The sequence below is a fragment of the Cimex lectularius genome, unplaced genomic scaffold (assembly GCF_000648675.2).
Source record: "Cimex lectularius strain Harlan isolate CLEC.00 unplaced genomic scaffold, Clec_2.1 scaffold5, whole genome shotgun sequence".
Classification (NCBI taxonomy): Eukaryota; Metazoa; Arthropoda; class Insecta; order Hemiptera; family Cimicidae; genus Cimex; species Cimex lectularius.
Genome location: NW_019392993.1, coordinates 3,837,397 through 3,860,610, shown reverse-complemented (window position 1 = coordinate 3,860,610; position 23,214 = coordinate 3,837,397). Strand labels below are relative to the sequence as shown.

The following is a 23,214-nucleotide window of genomic DNA, read 5'->3' as shown; positions in this document are numbered from 1 at the left end:
ACCGATGAGTGTCACTAGATTTTATACAAGACTATTTTATTTTTATTTTTTATTTTCAGTATGTAGATTCATTTCCACCTTCAGTTTAAAATAACAACAAACATGTGCAATAAATTTAATTGTCTTAAAAAACTGGGTGAAGTACGTAATTTTATTCTTATAATGTATGAGTATATGATGTTTTATGTAATCCTGTTAATGTAAATTTGTTTTCAATAAATTAGGCCCTGAAGATGGCAGAACATTCGCCGAAAGCTTGGTGAAACCCAATAGTGATGTTTTTTATTCACCTGTAAATGACCTCAAGAAGATCCAATACATCAATTTAAAACTACGGAGGTCGATCACTATCAACTAGAGTCATATAATTCTTTAAAATTAAGTTTGTATATATTTTTAATAATGTTTTCATATTTTTTTATAGTTTCTGATTTTTCTTATTTTCAATCAATTATTTTCATTCAGTTTTTAAATTAATGCTACAATAAATTACATCAAGTCAAGATATCCCTGAGGCACTAAATTGGCCATTATCAATTATTAATTATTAATCATTTAGAGTATCAGGAAAAGTTGGCTGATTTGTGATCATATCTAGATTTAATTTTTTTTAGTAAGTTTTTTTGTTGTTCACCAATCAGTCATCTTTTAATTTTAGTTATTAAATTTTCAGTGATTTCAAATGATTTATTTATTCCTGTAGCTTTAGGTGGTCTGTATACATGTATATATATTGAGAAATTAGTTGAATACATCTTTTCGATAATGTATTCGACTTTTTTTTTTTTTTTTTTTTTTCATAGGCCCTCAGTGATGAAGCAAAATTACAAAATTTACCTTATTTTTTATGTACAAAACTATACCACCCTGTTTTTATTTATTCTACCTTACGATAGAAATTATAGTCTTGCAATTTGAAACTGTTTGATAGTATATGCAGTTTTAAAAACATTCGGATAAACAAATAATATCAAAAGTCCATTTAAGTTAAATTCTTCCCAATGGTGAATTAAATTTTCAACATTCACATGTGCAATAGTTAAATTATGCTTATTGATCATCATTGAATGTAATATAAAGAGGAAAAAGTAACAACAGATTATGCAATGTTTTTTGAAAATATGTTCATGTTGTTACAATTGGGCTATATCTTTGTTTGATTTTATGTTTATTGCCTGGGAATTATCTTTTTTTATATAAAAAAATTACCATTTTTATTGCACAAATATTTTTTTTCTTTCTTTATATTTCTTTAAAATATGAACCTCTCTCATTAACTTTTTATTATAATATGACAGTGACTGATTAATATATAATATTTCATTGTTTCTCCCATAATAACACTGCAATTCAACATTTTTTCTTTTAATTTTTTAAGAATTTTATTCTTATCTAGTGTTTTAACGATGTCGACACTTATTCCAGGATTATTAGTTATACGATTTTTTTAATCAATAAAAATTGTTTATATCGCTGCACGATATTTTGTCTATTACTTCACCTACTTTTGTCATAGTTTCAATCAAATTTTCATCTTTCTTTTCAGGAAGTTGATGTATTTAAATTTGATTGCATAACTGCTGTTCTAGTTCATTATTTTTTACTTCTCTGTTACTCTTTTTTTGAGAATTACTTTTTTTCAGTTAAGAGTTCTATGGTTTTTACTAAGTTATCTATTTTTCATTGTTTGCATCTATTTTGTCTGAGTTTTCTCACCACTAAATCAGAGCGTTCATTTAACGCGTTTCAGAAATCATTTAAATTTCTTCTATTTTTTTTTAATCTTTAAAAACTTATTGAAATTAATTATACTTATCTATTGTCTTGGTTGAGAAGAAAAGGCTAGTTTACAAGTAGGATACACACCCACAACCTTCGGCTCCCACTTGTAAGTTTTTTCATCTCAGCTTAGATTAAAAGTAGATAAAAAGTATAATTAATTTAAATAATTAATGTGGTCAATTCTGACTACTATATATATATATATATATCTTAGTATATATAATCTTTAATAACACTGATTAATTCACATTTTTTATTCAAGTGAAATGGGCTTACGTTTAGAACAAGGCTCACAGTACCAGTGGTCGTTTTGATTGCATTCTTTTCAGAAATTCTTTTCTTTATGTGTGCGCATTGAATATGAAAGTCTTTTTCACAATGAAACCACATAATTTTGTGAGATTATGAGCGAATCCTTTGTGATAGTATGGTTGCACCATAGCTTATATCAATCGTTTTATGTCTTTACTACAACTGTGCAGACGTTTTCTTCTTCGTGAGATTAGGTTAACTAATTAACTCCTGAGATAAAAGATTTTGTCCTAAATTTCTTCAAAATCACAAAATTGAAACACTTAAAAACTTAACACTATTAAAACTGTCGCTTAGTTACAAAAGATTTTGTGCCAGTTTTTATTCAAGAACATTAACTTTTTCAACCTAGTAAGTTGGTGTAAGGGAGAAGGAGAGTTAGATATGTAGAGAGAGGGAGAGTTAGAGAGAATTAGAGGAAATGTAAGTGGAAAGGAAAGATAGAAGAAAAAGAGTGGGAGGAGAGACCTTCTCATCATCATTGAAGCAAGATTTGTTTTTATGGACAATAGTTGTCCAGTTTTAAACATTTGATCAATTTTCACTTAGAATTGTTTGGAGAGAGGCTTTGGAAACCCACACACGTAACTGTACGTTGGTCTGCTTATCCTTGATGTTTTGATAGAAAGACTGCTAAAAATGATCATACATGGCCAAAATACACCTAAAACTTTCTCACAACATACATGTGTGTTATATTACCTTGTATATTATATAAATTACGTATGTAAAACAGGTTAATTTGAACTGAAAACAAAACAACTTTGAACTTGAAAATAAATACTACTAAATATTCAAGTACGCATTAAAAAATGTATTTACATGTTTATTATATCCATTTATGTACCATTCAAGAGAAATACATACACAAAACAAGAGTATCTACATAGTTTTACACATAAATATCTTCAATCCATAATTTAATACTTAATTTATAAAAACATATCAACAACATTATAAAGGTTGAATACATCTCTTAGATATTTTACACAATTGGAAAAGAAAAGAAAAACACTTTACTAGTGGAGAAAAAAAGAATCATTAGTTGTTTAAAGAAAACAAAATTTTGGCTACATATTTTAAAAAATTAGCTAATCATAATACTTTATATAAATTATTAAAAAATATTTTATAAAGTGTATACAATTCCAACAACATTAACAACCGTAACTATTTTCAGTAATAACAAGAAAAATCCATTGTACAAATTCATGGGATATTTGTATTCATCTTATCTTACTAATATAAATACGTACTAAAATTTATGGAGCAAAACAGTGATAAAATGATGTAAAATTTAGCAAAGTTTTGGAAGTTCGGCCCCAAAGCAAACACAAATCTAAGAACCTACTTCCATTGAATTGTCTATTCTATTCGAAAACAATTCCAGCATGCAATTTACAATATTTATTCGGATAACATTTAATTTTTATTACGACCAAATTGAAACATTTCAACGGATCTTTGATCATATTGATACATACAAATTAAAAATGTTTTTTTCTTCGAGAAGAAAACAAAATAACAAAAGTTTCAATGTGTAAAAGCAGGACAAAACACGAATCAAAATCTTCGGATATGAAGTAGTCAACAAACCCCGAAACTTTGCTCGTATCTACACCATTGCAACAACTTGCCGTGGAGATCATCTGAAAAACACTGCGGTGTGAGTAATGTTTGATTTAATAATTTTTTTTTTTTAATTTTAAGTGACTATCCTTGCTGTTTTTGTTAAAGTCAAAGTAAATTTTATGCTAATTGTACTTCAAGATAAAGCTTTGGTTAAAAATATTTTTGCATTTAATTTAAATTTTATCCCTTTGTTCCCACAGCCTTTAAAATTATTGTTAAATTCTGCTCACCATAATCCACACATACAAGAAAAGAAATATTTAAAATTTTGTAAAGCTTTTCTTTTAATTCTAAATAAATCCAGACATCAAACATCATTCAACTAATGCAACTATTTTTCAGTTCCATGATTTATTTTATTTAGTCCTTTAAATATATTACAAAAAAATATCAGAATTAAAGAAAATATCTTGTATTAAAAGGTGATTTATTTTATTTATTTTTTAATTTGTAACAATCAAAAACTTATTGTTTTACTTGTACAGTTTAATATCACAATTGCTTGATAAAGCTGTCATACTTCTTCCATAGAAGTTATTTGTGTTACAAATCACGATTGCCGATTTTTTTTTTTTTTTTCCTGGCAGAGAGAATTAAAGAACAAAATTACTTAAGACTTTTGAGCATTCTGCTTAAAAATAAAGATCACAGCGTTTTCTAGGGGAAATAAAACGCAGTCTTTTTACAATTCACTGTGGGATTATAGAAATTTTTAAAAAAGATTTAAAGATCAGAACATAAGTACAAAAAAATCTCTAAATTTCAGGACTAGCAAGTTTTTACAGAGAAAAATAACTACATTCCAATGATTCATATATAAATAAAAACAATTGTAATTTCACAAATTATAATGAAGTTTTAGAAGTTAATACTGTTTTTACATGTTTAAGACCATCCATAAAAATAAAAAAATAAACAATTTAAAGAACAGAATAATTCTATTAATTTAATGTTTCTAAAAAGCCGTTATTACAAAACCACATACAATACTTTAAAAGGAAAACTGGGAAAAATTGCACTTATTTCCATTCCTGTGAGATGTGATTTCAGTGGCATTTATTTGATTATTGCCATATCGTTATGTACAAACAAATCATGTTTTTTCTTTTCATTTCTTTCTTTTTATGTCACGACCATTAACTGTGTGGTTAAAAAAAAAAAAAATCAAAAACAAAAGTGCCTCACAAGTTCTTCTGTAAAAATGATAGCAACATCGTTTCGTAATGTTTGCTAGCGTCCAGGCTTCTCAGACTGTGCCTCTCTGTTGGATAGACCTAGAACGGTTAAAATCAGTACTTTCTACTGTTACTGTTCAATTGAGAATATTAACAAATCCCACCTGTAATTGGTACGGTTTTCCTTTTCTGACCAACTGGTTGATTAACGAGCTTGTATGTGTAAAATGGACATTTTCGTCTATCAGACCGTGTACGATTAGAAGTCTGTTTTCCCTGGGGAGAAAAAAGGTTTATTTAAAATAAAAACGAATAATTTTAAAGATTCAACGCCTTACTCATCAGGAAACTGGTGCACGTAGGATAATATTGAGCCTGCTTTGTAGCCTTGAAGGTTGTTCGTAGGCAAGTCCATGTACCTCTCTGTATATCCTGTATCGTATAATGACCAGGATGTCACAGGGGCACCAGCAATACAAACCTAAAGATAAAAATAATGATTGTACTTTTATTAATACAATTTTATTGTAATGTATTGAGATTCTGCATTATAGAGATTAAAGTTATTTGATCGTTACTGATGATTTTGGCCTGCCTGGTGGTCTGTCAGACATATTTTTTATGAGGCCGTAAAGGGTGGGATGCATGTATTGACGTTATCTTTGCCTGTGGATTAAGCCTAGGTTTTTTTTTTTTTAATGTTCCAATTAGTCTTTTGGTTTTTATTGTTTATAGTTTATTTACCATACATAAAAACTACTGCAGGCAATAACAGCTTCAGTACAAACATGATCAATACAATAATGAACAAAATAACACCACAAAACCCGACCCTAAATGAACCACATTCACATAGATAGGGAAAGAAAATACAAAAAATAAATTCAACAAATTGGGTATTAACACATTCAATGCGGGTGAATCCACAGTGGAGTCAAGCCACTCTCTCTGAGACATTTTTTTTTCTTTTGCATTTTAGTTAGAAAAGTTGTATAATGTCCCCATAGGGCTGGAATGATTCAGAACAGTCAGGACTATGTTATTGTGAGCATCGTTCCCGAGTCTAACCTTAAACTGATAGGTAGCACTAGAATCACATATCTACTTTCTATGCAGCATATTTTTTCAGTAAATTCACTAATTTTGTGGTCCGCTTGACGAATTAATATATTACAATTAATCAAGGTTTTTAATTGAGATAAAAAAGTCAATGGCACGAGCTGGATTCGAACCCACGATCTTCGGCTAGATACGCCGCTGCTCTCCCACTTGAGCTATCGTGACCTCGATCCACTCGGACATTAACTTCCTAATCTCAACTACACCTTTTGAATTTTCCCTCCTTTTTGCCATTTTTCAAATGTCGTGTAATCGGATTGGATTCTCGACGACAAATGAAATGGCCACGGAGAGCTTTAGTGAAGCATACTTCATTTCAAATCATTAAATTCACTAATTTCGTGGTCCGCTTGACCAATTAATATATTACAATTAATCAAGGTTTTTAGTTGAGATAAAAAAGTCAATGGCACGAGCAGGATTCGAACCGGTAGAGCAGCGGCGTTATCAAGCCGAAGATCGTGGGTTCAAATCCCACTCGTGCCATTAACTTTTTTATCTCAACTAAAAACCTTGGTTAATTGTAATATTTCAGTAAGTTTGACCTTTCTTCTAAATAATATATGTTTAAAATAATATATGTTTATTATATAATTTTCCCTCTTTATGCCATTTTTCAAATGTATAATCAGGATTCAAATCTCAGCGACTTATGAAGTGGCCACAGGGAGATGTTAGCAAAGTGATTGCTTCTTTAATTATTATATTAATTCGTGTATGTTTAGCGGTCATAATTAATCGTTAATATAATTATTTTTAATTATAAAACTTACCTTAAACAAGTCAGGATACTGGGCCAGGCCCATTAAACTTAGATAGCCACCGTAAGACCATCCAAATATGGCCACCCTGGACATGTCGATTATTCCCAATTCTCTCGACAACCAGAGCAACATTTCAATTTGATCCTCGAGTTCAACAGTGCCCTAAATAAAAAGGCCATTTATTTATTATTTGTAACTTTTCAAAATCCTGAAAATCACAATTACCATTCTGTGCTTGATGTGCGATTCAAACGCCAATCCCCGATTGTACGAACCTCTCGAATCGATTGAAACAACGCAGTAGCCTTGCGACGCCAACATGTGAATTCTCAAATACCTCATGTCCTTTAAATGATTGATTGTCATGAATTGATATTTGTTTTGTAATTGTAATGATTTTTTACCTTAAAGGTATTCGTAACGATTTGGACCTCGGGTCCACCGTACACGTTAAGCACCGTGGGGTATTTCTTCCCAGGTTCTGCATTGTACGGCTTGAAAACCATAGCATATAGTACGTCCCCAGACGATATTTCATGGCTATAAAGCTCTGGAAAATATAACGGCCTTTCTGGTGCTGCAAAAAATTTTTTTAAAAATATATTAATACCACTTAAAAAGACCAAATTTATAAAACCTACTAATCAAGAACTTTATTTGAAATTTTTATAGAATTTCACTTCAATTTTTTATTTTAATAATTAAATAGTTAAAACTAACAACTAATGACTCAGAGAATAGCCAAGTCTAACTCCCTTAATTTTTTTTTTTTTTTTCATTTTTAACAAAAAGTTCAAGAGACTGCAAATGTTGATAATATTTATAATAGTAATTAATTCATACTAACTTTGAGGTTCAACGAGGTGCCCAATTGGTGTCAGATTGACACCATCAACTGTCGAGTCGGTGTGTGTGATCCTAAACACGAGGCATGCTGGTAATTTCCTGATATTTGAATATGTAGCAACAGCAATATTACACTCCTAAAAAACAATAAACAATATTAGAAATATATACAAACTTCCAATCGGTCAATTTTGGACCTATTTTTAATTGGCTCTATCTTTTAAATTATTACAATTTTCTGTCAATATTTACATTCGAATCATCAAATTTTCACACTGGTTGGTGGCTCATGAGTAGGTATATACATCCTATGCACTAGGACCAATTCAATGGGAATGAGGGATGCGATGAGGAGGGTGGACTTCAACATACCAACTAAATGTCAGACATGTGGGGGTGGTATGGAGACCCTCTCCCATGTGCTGTATTTTTGCTTGGAGCATCATCCAAAAATAAGGACTAATCAACTGTCTTCATGACTAGGGATACCAGGTCGTCATCGAAATTCTCCTCTGAGCACCAGATGGGACTAGGCTCTGGTCAGATATTGTCTCCACCAATAAGGAGGATATATTTGTTCTGGGCCTTGCAGTGGCAAATGAAACAGCAGGGGCGTTGGATCAAGAAGAGGACCTCAAGGTGCAGAAATACGGAGTGTAGGGAAGCCCTTACAAAATTACTCAGGAAAACATTTATTTCGAGCATAGTAGTGGGGGCATACCTGAGCATACTAAAATGTCACTCAGCAGTATTAATTTCTTTATTTTTTTTTTATTTTTTTTTCTCAGGAACCTCAAGAATAATCCTCACTGCTTGGAGTTCTCACTATTCATAGACTGCTGACATGTTAGAGTGAAGCTTTTCAGCCACTCGTCTGACAATTATTATTGAGCACACCAACCAATAGTGACGGACCCTAGCAATTCATAACGGTACACAATTAATTGGACCTGAGGTGAGCATGAAGTTGGGTAGTCGGAGACTTATACCAAAGGACATGGACACAAGCAAAGCTGGAAAGGGGTTAGTTTTTAGTTAATCAGGAAAAATACAAACCATTGGGTTAACGACAGAGTTAGTTGACCTGAGGATGAAGAACTAGGGAGTGTTCCAGTAATGACTATGTAAAGCTTAAAATTTAAATTTTATCCACAGTGAGCACTGGAGGAGGGGATCGGCACAATACGCCAGTGGACGATTTCAAGATTCGGCCTTCTTGCTTTGCCTTATTTTTGGCTCTACACTTTTCCTTTTTTTTTCTATTTTGTGACAAGTTTTTGTTCTTTTTTTTATTATTATTTGAAGAAAAAGCCACCCTAAGGATCCTGCATCCTTGAATAAAATTTATTTATTTTCAGAAAGGCCCATTTTCTCAATTCTTTAAAATACCCCATACTTTTAACTATTTTATGCAAACCATTATACCTTCTGTTTTTTTAAACTACACCTTATTAGCCTGTTTTACCATTTTAACTATAATACCAATAGCAAACATATCATCGTTTGTATTGCATATTAATTTAAAGAGAGAAGTATCAATACGTGAATAGACTTTTTTTAAAGGTACATTGTAAAAAAAATAAAAAATAAACTGATTACCTCGTTGATATTGACTGTATATGAAAACCCGGTATGTGTTAGAAGCCTGACGTTCCCTGGTGCATTCAAGGAAACAACGTAAAGGTGGCGTTCCAAAGGTGTGTCCTTTAATGCCATGAAGTAGACCAGGCCGAGCTGAGTATCAACCCAGAGGCCTTCATCCAAAACTACCCATTTTCCCGAGGTGAGAGCATCCTGGCTCCAGTTCCGCCTATTCACTGTAAACAATTTTAAATCAGCACTTTCATTCTCTAGAGAACTTCTGCTCATTCTTACAATGCGTCCCATCATAGTTTTCAGACACCCCGTTTGTTATGTTGGACAGCGAAGACGAGATGAGGTAAAGGTGCCTGTAACCAGTTTCTTCCATAGCCCATATCACCTTGATCTGGCCAGGCTCTGTTTCAGGTAATATGTATAATAAATCACTTACCTGCAATTTAGAAAAAAAATGTAAATTAAGTTTATTATTTTTTTTAAGAAGCATAAATAATCAAAATTTAATCCTTACATTAATCCAAATGTCAGAAACTTGTCTAGCAATGATATGCACAAGAGGGTTCGTTTCATCAACGGTTTCATTTAATTTGAAAATGTTGGGTGGAGGTTCTACGAAATTTTCTAATGATATAACAATCAATTCTAGTTTCTTTTGCCGCCTATCCAACAGTTGGACCCAAATACTATAAATTTTAAAAAAAAAGTTTAACACCAGGAATTTATTTTCCTTATGGGACAACGCACTGTTCTGAATCTGGTGTCCAGCCGACTCGCACGACATATTCCATCCAAGGGAACATGTGTGAAAGGCTGTGCTGCAATTCAAGTGTCCTCCGTTTTACGATCTCATTCTCTGTCACGGTCAGCTCGATGAGTTTCAGATTAGACTTTGAATTGGGAGAGCCAGCTCTTGGAAACCTTAACAAAAATTATTATGAAGTTCGGCGTAAATAGGTTTTAAATGTTAAACCTGAATTTACCTATATTGCTCTACGTCATTTAGAAGTGAAGTTGAAGAAGGAAATGTAAAAACTTTGACTTCACTATCGTCGACTTCTTCATACAGTAACCTGTAAATTCCATCTTAAAAAAAAATTACAAAAAATTAAAAAAACAGTAAAATTTTGAAATTTTGGGCAGATTAGATAAATTATACACTAAGATTGTTTTACCTTTAGATTGAGGCTGCCACCAGCAACCTTGGTACCTTGAGAATTCTTCCTGGATGACATAGCTTGGTACACCAGAAGAAAGAGGGTCATCGGCGAGGCTCCGACTCCCCTTGTGAGAGTAAGTCAGCCTTTCAGACGTTCCTGCAAACACCAATTTAGAATTGACAAACGACAATCAATTATACGGTTAATCGTACCTGAGGCTTCGTGTGACACCCAGATGTCACAATTTGAAACAAAGGCTATCAAGTCGGGGTTCGACGGGCAAATCAGAGGGGTGAGTTTTGCCCCAGTCGTACCAGTTCTCAGTTCTGATGGGAAGAGGGGACCATTCTGAAAATAGATGAACATATTAGAAAAAATACAAAACTATTAAAGTAAAATTATTAAAGTTTACCCTATGTGGGCTGTCTACACATTGATAAAGGGTAGAAGCTGCTGGGAACACTATTTTTCCTGACTCAGGGTGCAGTTCGTAAGAAGTGATACCCCAAGTTGTAAGTCTTTTCCTTTCCAACATTAGTTGTTCTTCCCTTGATGAACTATTAAAAAATAAAAAATAAATCTTTTTATTAGCAAATAAATAAATTTTGTTTTAAACTAAATAAAATGGATCTAGAGGATGTTCTGTAGCAAATACTCACTCTAATGTTTTTTAGATACAATTTGTATTATGTTAGAGGAAAACTTACGAACTGATAGTAGGGGTGGTCTGGAAATTAAATTCGAGAAGCTGTTGCCATTGCAGCTTGCCCATGATACTCTGGGCGCCGCTCGGCACGTCTGCGAAGTGCAGGGTCGTCTCCCAACCGTTTGTGAGCGTGCCGAGAAAAAATATCCGTATAGTGCCATCATCGAGAGTTCGAAAGTCTACGGCAGTTGGGACAATGGCCGATATAGCAGAGAGTTGCCGGCGTAGTTCACAGAGTTTTGACTTCAAGTCCTTCCATGATTTTGTCGGATTGTTGACTCCCTCCCATTCGCATCCATCCTCCATCTCACAAGTCCTCCCCCGTGTTGTACTAGAAAAAAAAAATCATAGTTGACTTGATTGAATTTCATTTCTAAAAAGGCAGGAAACAAAAAATTATTATTGATAATGACATCACTAGAGCATCAAATACATTTTAAATAAAAGTATCACAGGTTTCAGTATATTGCATACTCAGTTTGGTTTGGAACACCATGACAAAATCCTGGGCAGGATAAAATTAAGCAAGATGGCTGCAAAGGTCTGGCAAAATTAAAAACAAATAAGTTGCCGAACTTGGTAAAGACGATTAAAAAACAAAGGCACCAACATCCATTGGACAAGTACCAGATTATAACTCTTTCAATCATGAATCAGACAGAAATCGAATGAAATTATAAAGCTCTTTATTGCACATTAAAATACCATCCAAAAACAGAGGTAAAGTAGGGAGAGAAACTTGTCGAATTGGTAAGAAGACTGCAATTGAAACATATCCAATACAACATTTAATCCTTAGCCTGGATATGGTACCATTGCGTTAAAAAGGCAATAATGAAAAACCAAAAATATTAGTGAAACCCTAAAAGCTGCTAAATTTGGGCTGGAATTTCAATTTTAAACCCTCTAGGCATTAATTTTTTTTTTACACATTACCTGCCTGTGGGTTGCCATACAGTGGTTGTATTCCTCTTATACCCCTCCTGAATGTCTGTCCCATTGAATCAACTAGCGCAAAAGCAATTAACCATGAATTAGACACACTAAAGATAGCGAAATACCTAAACACATGATCAGTAACAACCGTATTACAGATTCATTACCTCGCATACTACACAGGGAAATCTCATAAGATAAAATTTAAAGAAATGAAGAGAAAGAGAGAGCGAGATATGAGAGATATTATGATCTTATGCAAGGCATCCAATCCTTTGTCAGGGGGCGTTGGTGGTCGCAACGGTTTAGGCGATGACACGGCTCTCATCACTGTAAGGTAAAGATCCCGGGTTCGAATCCAGCGGCCCTGCATTCGAACTCGACATACTTACAAATGGGCTTTTTTTCAAAAACACCGGCACCCCTGAGGCAACCTCTGCTGTTGCGAACCCTCGTTTAAAAAAGAAAAAAAAACCTTGGTCACCTTTGTTACCAATCATCGAATATTATCGGTTTATATATATAAAAAAAAATACTGTTCAACCACCAATTTTCTGCATTTATGAGAGAATTTATCTTATTGCTGTTTTTCAGTCAGTATCTATGGCCATTACCGGCACCTCGCACATTAACAATTCTCGCGTTTTCGAGTAGGGTATTTTGGTACCCCACTCTGTTCGTTACTCGTCACCCGCCCCCTTATAAACTGTTAATTTCCCTCAATTAAAAGAACAACTTTCACACATGTTGACAGGTTACTGAGGTACTCGATATTCCGTCAGTAACCCGTCCTCATTCATAACCACATACACCCTATACTAATCCTAAAATGACATTTGGCGGGCTGTCATGGTGCTGCGCATGCCGACGACGACCCGCCCTCATTTATACACATCTACACTGTTTAACATACATTCCATCCTTGCTAATAAATACATTCACTCCAATAAATACGCTCATCCAATAAGTACAGATAAAAACAACATTCTTACTCACAACATTCACTGCAAGATCCTCGCCACTACATACATACGAAATCCAGTTCTACTAAGGAGGTGGATCAAATTAATTGATATGCGTTCACTGCTCTCAGATATCTAAATAATTTCATTTTTTATTTATAATAATAATAAAATTGCTGTTATAGTCAATTCCAGGCTCTTTTTTTTTTTTTTTTTTTTTTTTTTTTTAAGCATAAACGTCTATTTGAACTTAATTACATTATTTTAAAGTATCAAATCAGCCCAGAGAAGTGATGAAGTAATAGTACTGATCTTTCAGAATCTAAAAAAACATGTTGTATTAAAATATTATTTTTTCGACTACAATTAAGAAGCTTCAATCAAAAGGGACATTCCATGAAAAAAAAAATCAATTCTATTGGGATTCCAGAGAGTTGGGAACCTTGGAAAATTGGTCCTTTAAGTATCCAGTTATCTAACTGGACAAATCAAATTTTGGCAAAATGAGCGTGTGCCTGATCCTGTAAGTCTTTAGGCCTGACAGACTATGTATAATTTTGTACCGAATACCTAAACCTTAAAATCGTAATCCTGAAAATTATCAATAAATTTTTTTTAAATTTTAAATAAATAACCCAAGAAGAGATGGATTCCATCCTAGGAGACCAATGCCAAGACGTGAGGTTGTTGCGGGACAAGGCTACGCTTAAGTCTCCTGTGAGCACTATTAGTAACATGGTGGATGACTGGTTTTTGACAAAAGGGTTCAGATGATGGGATAGTTTGGAATAAACTGTTTTTTATTTATGTAACAGTGATGGACTTCTCAAAAATATTATACCATGAAGTACCACAATACTATACCTGAGCTAATAACACATTTTTCCACAGGAGGCAGGATAAAGATCCTAATAAAAAAATATAATGGACTTGAAAGAGTAACGTTCACCCAAATCAAAGTGTTTCCATGTCAAAATTCACTTGCAGCATATTCATGAGCCTATTTATTTCAGTATTTGTGCACGATAAATGATGAAGTAAAGGAAACTTATCAAACAGCTTGCAAAGAATAGAATCTTTTAGATGATGAGAATTGGCAAAATACCCTTAGACATGCCGTGATTTCTCAATCGGGCTTTCAACTGAGAGAATTATTTGTATACCCCATTAAACTATCTTCTACTTACGACAATTAAGGAGAAATGTATAAATATGTGGGGTTAGATTTGTGGGAAAAATGTTTCGTCATATGGACAATTATACGTAGATTCCTCAAGAACCAACTCAATAAATAAAGTTTCTTGACAAATTTGCAATTAATTATTCAAATTTTCTTTCTGTTAGAGCGAGGCCTACTGCTAGTTTTTAATAAATAAAGTTAAAAGAAAAAACTCCTACCCCGTCATCCGCTAAGCAAAATTACACCATTTTTTGTCTAATTTATTGGTCATTCTATTTACAAAACGATACTCTTAAGTATCAAATTGCATTGTAAGTGACGTTGATTTTGGTTTTTCACTATGTTTCAGCAGGATTTCAAGGAGGCTTAGTATATGTCTTTGGAGTTGTTTACATTGAAAAATTTCATCACATTTCATCAATAACAACTTGTTTACTGAATTATTATGTAAAAATTATTACAAGCAATCTTAATAGCCAACAATTTACAGTGAGTCAAAAACACAAATATTGACCTCTGCACATACTGAATCCTTCATAACATTGTTTTTTTTTGTATAATTATTAATGATTCATAATTTAGATTATTTTATTTTATTTTATTTTATTTTATTTTTTTTTTTTTAACAGAAAGTAATACTTTATTTGTCAAGGAGTCAGTACAAGTATACAGTTTTACATCTAACATTTTAAAATTGGCAGTGAAGTTAAAACTTATAAGGAATATTGTAGAATGAACTTATAAGAAATACTTATTACATAATGAATACAATAGACAAACATCGATAATACTTTAACACATAAACATAAGAATTCTTAATCACTTAAGTTGCAGGAGTACAAAAAATATTTAGATTTGATTATATGTATAATTCTAGATAGAGGGAGAGAGAGAGAGAGAGAAATATAAACTAAAATAAAAACAAAAAGACAAGAAAAAAAGAAAAGAGAAGGAAAAAAGAACAAAATACACAATTAGGGAGATATTCCTATCCTTACAATTTTATAATAATGGTTAAACTAAAGATATCAGACTTTTTATTCTTTTTCCTTTCTCTCCTCCCTCATCTTCTCCTCTCGATTTTATTACTCTTTTAAAATTAAAAGTACATGTCTTTGTGCATTTATTTGTGTTTTACATTTATTTATGTCCAGTGGATAGTTGTTATAATAAAAACTATCTTTGCTACGTGAGCGTTCTTTCCAAAGTATTGAAATTTTTCAATTAATTATTCTTTTTATCTAAGGTCTAGGTTAAGATGAAAAATTAGTGTCATGAGTGGCATTAGAACCCATAACCTTCGGCTCAATACGCCACTCCTTTAACCACTTGAGCTATCGTGACTTCCATCCCCTCAGACACCAACTCCCCATCTCAGCGTACAATCGTTTGAATTTTCCCTCTTTTTTGCCATTTTTGAAATGTTGTGTATTCAGGATTCGATTGTCAGTGATTTATGAAGTGGCCACAGGGAGCTGTTAGTAAAGTGATGCTTCTTTACTTATTATATATTAATCCATTTATGTTTAATGGTCTAATTGAACATATTAATTATTCCAATTAATTATTCCTTTTAAAAGAAATTCAAAAGATAAAGTTAAGAATGCAAACGGAGATAAGTTATTAGAATTATTTGATAATTTAAATCTGTTTGTTTTGAACGGAAGATCAGAGAGAGATAAAGAAGGACATTACATGTATGTTAGTGGTTCAGGAAATTCTGTAATAGCTCTTTGCTGTGTGAGTGTAAATATTTTGAAAACTGTAAATGATTTTGTGGTACTTACAGAGAGTTTTTCCGATCACATGCCTCTCTCCTTTGTCACAGAAAATGAAATAAATACAGAACAAATTAAAAACTTCACCATGCCTCTGTTGCCAAAATTAATTTGGTCTAAGGTGGATGAAAAGAAATTTATGGGGGAAATTAGAAGCCGAAACAGAGAAACTGGATGGCTATCTGGTGAACCAGAAAACGAATCTGTACTACAGAATTTGATAAAAATGTCCGCATATAATGGTAATATATATAAACGTTATGAAGTAAAAAAAGGGGGTAGGCGGAATAAAGAGGTATGGTTCGATAGGGAGTTAAATGTTATGTAAATGTTCATTTAAATGGCTAACTATCTTTAGAAGTACAGTCCGGATTACAATAGAAAATTATATGTGAAGTCTAATATAAAATATAAAATTATCTGTGGAGTTAAAAAAAAAAACAGTACTATAGTACTATTTGTAACAATTTTAAATTTGTTAAGATTCTGGGGGCTTTTGGAATTTGGTGGGCCAACTTGTTAGAAGGAAATTTTTGTGCAGTTCTGTTATAGAGGCGCAAGAATGGGTAAAACACTTCTCTCTTCTTCTCAATCCTACAACGGAATTAAAATGTATTATGTTCGCACCTCCTTATATAGTTGATGTGAAACTGGACGCAAAAATATCGTTCAATGAACTTCAAATTGTATTAGGGAAAGCTAAACATAAGGCCCCGGGTTTAGCAGAATTCCGGATGAATTTTTTAAAAATAGCCCACGTAACTTCCTAGAAAAACTATTGGATAATTTTAATTTAATTTTGAAAAAGGTTTAGTACCATCATCATTCAAAAAATCTATCATTTTTCCTTTATTTAAGCAAGGTGAAGTGAATACTGTCAGTAATTATAGAGGAATATCCTTTACTGACACTATTTCTAAGATATTTATGGGGATACTACTGAATAGATTAGAAGAATGGTGTAATTTAAATAATATCTTGGTAGAGAGCCAGACAGGATTTCGGAAAAAATATTCCGCTGTGGATAATATTTTTAGTTTAATTAACATTATAAAATTGAAATTATCTGTAAAACGTAGAAAAGTTTACTGCTGCTTTGTTGATTTTAAGTCGGCGTTCGATTTGCCAAGCAGAATGGCCATTTTCTATCAACTGTATAATTATGGGATCTCCAGTAAGTTTATCGAGGTATTAAAGTCGTTGTATAGTGGGACTGAGAGTGCTGTGTGGTGTAGGGGAGAGGTCACAAGTACCTTGAAACTAGAGTAGGTGTAAGGCAGGGCTGTCTGCTTTCCCCTCTTCTCTTCTCGCTGTTTATTAACGATTTACCCAAGTTTTTGGATGGCGGTCTGTTTGTCAGAGCATCAAATGTAAACTGTTTAATGTATGTAGATGATGTGGTTTTGATGAGTACTGAACCGGTTCAATTTCAAAAGATGTTAAACAGGTTGGGAGAATACTGCCGAATGTGGAATTTGTCAGTAAATTTGAATAAAACTAAGATTATGGTGTTTAGAAATGGCAGTAGACCATCAAAGAATGAACGATGGTTTTTAGAAAATGAAAGAATAGAGGTAGTAAAAGAGTACAAATATTTCGGTGTAATGTTGACTCCTCTACTTTCCTTCAATATGCATTTGGCCAATACACTTAGGGTTGCTAAACAAGGATTGAATATAACGTGGAACGGTATTCTCAATAGAGATGTTCCTATAAAAAGTAAATTTAAAGTTTTTAATTCCGTCTCTAGGGCTGTGATGTGTTATGCGTCACAAGTATGGGGCTACCATCAGTATGAAGTGGTAGAAAAACTTCTTTGTTTTTTTATTAAGAAGTTGTTTGGCGCTCCCTATTATACACCAAGTTATTTTCTTTATTCGAAATTAGGCTTAAGACCTTTGTTTGTGTATACGTTGAGGAGTCATTTAAATTATATACAGCGGGTTTTGTGTCTGAAACAAGATCGTTTGCCCTACCTTCTTGCTCAGAGATAATAAAAATAAAAAAATTTTTTGGTTTAGAGAATTGAAAGTGTTATCTTCCGGACTGAACTGTAGTTCTCGTATAAATTTTACAGATGTGAAAGATTTCAAAATTTGAGCAGTACAATTATTGCAGGCAGTAGAAACTCATCATAAAGAAGAATGTTTAAGAAAAGTGCAATGTTCTACATACCATTTAATATACAAGAAATTGAACTTCGATCTTGGGGACAACAATTACTTGTATAAGGAATACAACTGGAATTTGATCAAAGTTGTTTTTCGTGCGAGGTCAATTATTATATTTAAATTTTAAGCCTTGGCTGGAGGAAAGAGACCAAGCATGCTATATGTAAACTAAAAACGGTGGAAGATTTGTTTCAATTTTTGGAGTTTGTCCAACTTTGGAGAACGTTAGGTTAATTTGGTTCCACAGATGTCGTTTGACATTCCGTGAGTATATAGAACTGTTAAATGGGAAAGATTGGTTTAGTTTGTATAGATATATTGTAGATGCGCTGAATTGCAGAGATAATTTTATATTAAGTTTATAATTTGTATGTTAATTTAAGTTTTATTTGAATGTAAATATGTAAGGGTCAACTGGCAGACAACTAGATCATGCCATTACAAGTATTATTTTGTTATTTTGTAAAAAAAAATGTAATATTTTTTTTTCTAAATATACTTTTATAAATAAAATAATAATTATTCCTTTTAACTAAGGTTTTTGGTTGAGATGGAAAATTAGTGCCATGAGCGGGATTCGAGCCCACAACCTTCGGCTCAATACGCTGCTGCTCTGAGCTATCCTCGTTTCAATCTACAACCGTATGGTCAATTATGACCACTAAGCAAATATGGATTAATTAAAATTTTTTTGCAGTTAACTTCTAATGATTTTTTTGCAGTATTTTTCAAGTGTGTAAATTTTTCTTTGATGTATACTTTTTAATTGGTAGTATTTTGACTTTGGCCAATCAAATCCAGTTCCTAGGTCAATACGTTGAACTATTGACTTATTTATGGTAGATGTTTATATTTTTGTGACTACACATGTATGCTATAAGCATATTTAGTTTTTGTTGTTGTAATTAAATGGTCTTTGTTTTTGTCAATTTTTGCTTAATTCTTTTGGATTGGAGCAAAATAAACGTTTTAATATTTGTCGTGTCCATTTTCCAACTGGAATTCAGGTCGTGCCTGGAATTCCAGGGAGTGGCCAAACTCGTTATTCTACCAGGGAGACAGTTATGGAAACATTCGAGATAAGAGATATCAGTGGTAAATATTTAAAAAAATATTGTCGTGTAAAGGGAAAAAAAGAAGTTCCGAGGGGTTTGCCCTGAAAACGGATTCCCTGGGCGATCCGGATTGAAATTCGTCTCGTTTCCCAATCCAAACTGGTATATAATTTTAGACGAAACGCTCCCGAATATCTAGGTTATGCCCCGGAAAGTTGGGTAAAACGGTCGAAAGTCGGGTCTCGGATGAGAAAATCGGCTCACCTTCGAACGAGGAACGGCCGGTTTTCGCAGAAATCCCTTCAGCTCGGGGACGAGTCGGACGACGGCGGAAGAAAAACGGCCGGAGGTGGTCGGCGATCTGTGTCGAAATCGGAGAAGGAAACGAGGCAAAGACCGTCGAAAGGTAAAACCTCCGTCGAAAGTCGAAACGACGGATCGACCGGCCGATCGACGGAGACTCGACTCGATATCATTCGATGTAACCGTCTCACGGGTTTTTACTCTTGACTCTACCCGACCACCGATTCCTAGCACGATGTGGATTTTCCTCACAAAATAAATAAAGAAAAAGGTTTGTCTAGATTTACATTTAAAAAAATTTTGCCTTTAATCCTCCAAAAAAATGTATAAAGTTTAAAAAAAAACTGCTTAATTTTGCTAGTTTCAGATGAGTTGTTTTTCACCACCTTACTTTTAAAAAATTAGAATTCTTTGTACCTATCATACTGCATTTTTCAAGAATTATTTTATCCCCATGATCTGTCGTTAACAAACATCCCTAAATCATCAATGAATTTTTTACTTTTATGAATTTTATCTGCCGGCCATAATGCCCTAAAACATTTTTTAAAATAGTATATAATATACATACAGTATTACTGTCTACTGTGCAAGTGTGGGCCTATTCTTAGGCCGGGTTCACACTTGAGCGATAAGATATTTATCGCAGAAGATTTTTATCGTAAGATAAGAGGTTCGTACCGAAGCGATAAGACATAAGCCAGCCAGCCAGTCTCAATACCAGTGTCCTCACTCTTTGAATTTGCCATCTTCACCCTTCGCAATATTGTATGACACTGAAAGAAGAGAGCAGCAGGCCATGCCCTTGGTACAAGTATCTTACAACACAAGTCTCATTGTGGATTAATTTTGTAGTTCATGTTTTTTATAGGACTGAGCGTTGCTTATCTTACAAGACATCGTGTATCGCTTATGACTTAAAGATGTGTATAATCGGTCTGGTGTGAATCCTACCTTAGCCTAGGCACATTCATTCTTTTGTTAATTGAGCAACAGTTTGATGCCAGGAACTGCAAAGGGTTTGAAACCATGCACACTTGTAACTATAGGCGAGTACACTCTAAGCAGATCTTGGCCAATGAAAGACAACTATTCGCTTTATTGGTCATTATTTGCTTAGTTTGTATAGGAGGCGAATTGGAGCCAACAGAGTGGTTCGCCTTGGTCGAGGTTTGGACTTTGTTCAAATGGGTGACACTGTAATTAACCACAGCCAAATCCCTTGATTTGATTAGGATCAGCCAAGGATAGCCAATGTTGACCAATGTTCAGCTCGGTAATATTTGTTTTTCGTTGGCCGAGATTAGTGTGTACGTGCCTTAACATGCACTGTAAATCCAACCAATTACATTGTTTGTATTTTATCACAAACTCGACGGTTCACAACTGTATACTTTTTGTTTTTGAAACAGAGTTAAAGGCAACCAAGCTCACTGCAACATAACGATTGCCCAATTCCTTTGTGTGCTCTGAAAGCAGTCAGTATTTATTCAGCAGATTGGCAAGAAAACATGTCTTTCCTCCATTTAGTATCTTGGTAGGTGATGTTAGGCCGAGTCAAGTCCAGAGGTCTCATAAATGTGTTTGTAATTTATAAAATTGCCCCTTTGTTTTTCTTTTCTTTTTTTTTTTTTTTTTTTCAAACTGATGGTTGATGAGAGGATGCACTCAATATTTTTTCCCTCATTTTCTTCCTTCTTCTTAACTTGAGAGTACACACAGTAGCTAACTCAATGAAGTCCGCTTACAGCCTCAAACTAGACTATTTAGTTGCTCAAATGTGCGCAGTTAAGTAGATAGCTACTACTTGTTTAGTAGATTTTGAAACTGTTGTGCATTTAAAAATTACATGTGTGTGCCTAGGCTTGGACCTCCCTCTTTCACACAAGGTAAATAATACATATGTATACAGAGCTGAGCCTGTCACTTCTCATAGTCTGCCGACAATATCAGCTTTTGTGTAATTTACAGTAAATTACCAGCAGGCCTCGAGAATCACTCAGCTGTTGACAGACCAGGGTTAGGATTTGGTCTTGAGTACACACTAGCAAATCTTGTACAATGAAAGACAGCCAATACATTGGTCCGAACGTTCGTCACCAACACATCGGCCATCTTTGGCTCATCGTCATCAAACCAATGGGTTGGGGCCAAGGGATTCGGCCTTGTGGAATCGAAGTTGGCTCAAAAAAAAAAATTAGACTTCATCAGCACCACTTCCAGTATTGTTTTCTTTTCTTTGTCTTGGAAAAAAGATGTCAATAAAGATTCCATTTCCTTTTTTACATCATTCACACTACCTTCAAAGCTCCCTCCCTACAAGCGTCTAATCTTTTCTATTTGTTTAAGCGTTCGTACAATCCCATAAAATTTCCGTTCACGATAGAAGCCAATCAGTTTTAGTGCAGTCTTATTATTCCACTACATATTCCAGCGTTTTTCAGCACAAGAAGAATGAACCAATGAATGATCAAGCCAGCGTCTACACTAGGAGGAGGTCTTTAGGCAAACCCAGCGTCAAATCTTTTGAACCGCCAGCAATCAGAACTGTGCCAAGGCCAACTGCTTTGTTAGTTTTGATTCGCCTCGCGTACACATATTGTCCAGCCATCGAGATTGGTCATTTCAGCCCCCATCGCAATCAGTCTCAATCCAAACCCATTCACACTCTCACTGTCTCTTATTATTTCCTATTTATATACCATTTGCCCAGTAGTGGAATATTTGATATTCCTCCAACACTCTCCACACATTTTATATAACTAATCTTATTGGGGGTCAATATGGTACTCAGTATCACGCCATCGGCCCTCACACTACACATTCAAGCTAATAAATACATAAAATTCTGTGTTTTGATTGACTTGAAATTCAATGATCCTCGGTAGTGGAATCATTCAGTCTCTTGTAAAGGCTTAATTTTTTTATATTCTTTGCTTTACAGGTTGTTATTGAGAAGGTATTTACATTAATTTTTCCCCCTCCAGATACAATGAGTGGAATAGGAGGAATATTAAGAGCATGGGTCCCACAGGCGCAAAGCGTGAGATTCCGCTTCTACGCCGACAAGATCGCCGAAGGCCGTAAGTTATATCGTCATGGCTATAAGGAATCCATCCTTCAGAGGGGGACACTTCCTCATGTCGATGGGCTCAAGCTTCCGATGCCGATCTACAAGCCAGGCGACAACTGGTCACAGAAGAAGGCTCTGTTTGGGCAGAACGATTACATCGACATCCTTGCTGGCAACCCTTCCAACCCCGACCCAGGCCTACATCCGGCGAAAATACTCTACCACCTTCCCTCTTGGTTGCGTGGCGTCAGAGGCAATGAGTACCAAATGCTGCTAAAACAACGTAAAGCACTTATCACCACCAAATATCCACTTGTGAGGCCTACCAAATGGAGGGACCTCAACTTAAGAATAAGTTATTTGTACAGGTTTTTGAATAGAAAAACTAGAACTTGGTTTAGTAAAAAAAAGTAATTTTTTTTTTGTCCTTTTTTTATAGTTTACTGTTCTAGTTAATAAAGATTATTTCCAATCAATGTTGATACTTTTTTCCATAAAATTTATGTTTAACTATTTTTACCATATTTAACTTTATCCTAAAAGTTTGGATACATTGGTAATAAAATTCGAAAACTTAATTTATAAAAAACACAAAATGAAAAAAATAGAAATTTAACTTATTTTTTTATTGAAACATACAAAATATAATTCTTCTAAATAGTAA

The 23,214-nt window shown here is 33.7% G+C and overlaps 2 protein-coding genes across 4 annotated transcripts; one reads left to right on the top strand and one right to left on the bottom strand.

Moving 5' to 3' along the window:
• Nucleotides 1–2,904: 2,904 nt before the first annotated feature.
• On the bottom strand, nucleotides 2,905–19,860 carry LOC106666120 (dipeptidyl peptidase 9). 2 transcript variants are annotated; one of them, XM_014393040.2, is made up of 18 exons: nucleotides 19,439–19,860; nucleotides 11,094–11,423; nucleotides 10,799–10,943; nucleotides 10,599–10,734; nucleotides 10,402–10,542; nucleotides 10,210–10,312; nucleotides 9,974–10,147; nucleotides 9,741–9,912; nucleotides 9,506–9,662; nucleotides 9,230–9,447; nucleotides 7,632–7,767; nucleotides 7,189–7,361; nucleotides 7,010–7,129; nucleotides 6,794–6,946; nucleotides 5,240–5,382; nucleotides 5,066–5,177; nucleotides 4,912–5,000; nucleotides 3,326–3,743 (listed from the first exon to the last, which is right to left on the bottom strand). In XM_014393040.2, exons 2-18 carry the CDS (start codon nucleotides 11,396–11,398, stop codon nucleotides 3,740–3,742), a joined length of 2,481 nt encoding a protein of 826 aa, XP_014248526.1. In that variant the 5' UTR covers nucleotides 11,399–11,423; nucleotides 19,439–19,860; the 3' UTR covers nucleotides 3,326–3,739. The 2 variants fall into 2 exon arrangements, with proteins under 2 accessions (XP_024085447.1, XP_014248526.1); XM_024229679.1 differs by having other exon boundaries at nucleotides 2,905–5,000.
• On the top strand, nucleotides 19,659–23,026 carry LOC106666123 (39S ribosomal protein L51, mitochondrial). 2 transcript variants are annotated; one of them, XM_014393044.2, is made up of 2 exons: nucleotides 19,659–19,748; nucleotides 22,465–23,026. In XM_014393044.2, the coding sequence occupies exon 2, from the start codon at nucleotides 22,470–22,472 to the stop codon at nucleotides 22,962–22,964; it is 495 nt and encodes a 164-aa protein (XP_014248530.1). In that variant the 5' UTR covers nucleotides 19,659–19,748; nucleotides 22,465–22,469; the 3' UTR covers nucleotides 22,965–23,026. The 2 variants fall into 2 exon arrangements, with proteins under 2 accessions (XP_014248530.1, XP_014248531.1); XM_014393045.2 differs by lacking the exon at nucleotides 19,659–19,748 and adding an exon at nucleotides 20,179–20,285.
• The last annotated feature ends 188 nt before the right edge of the window (nucleotides 23,027–23,214 follow it).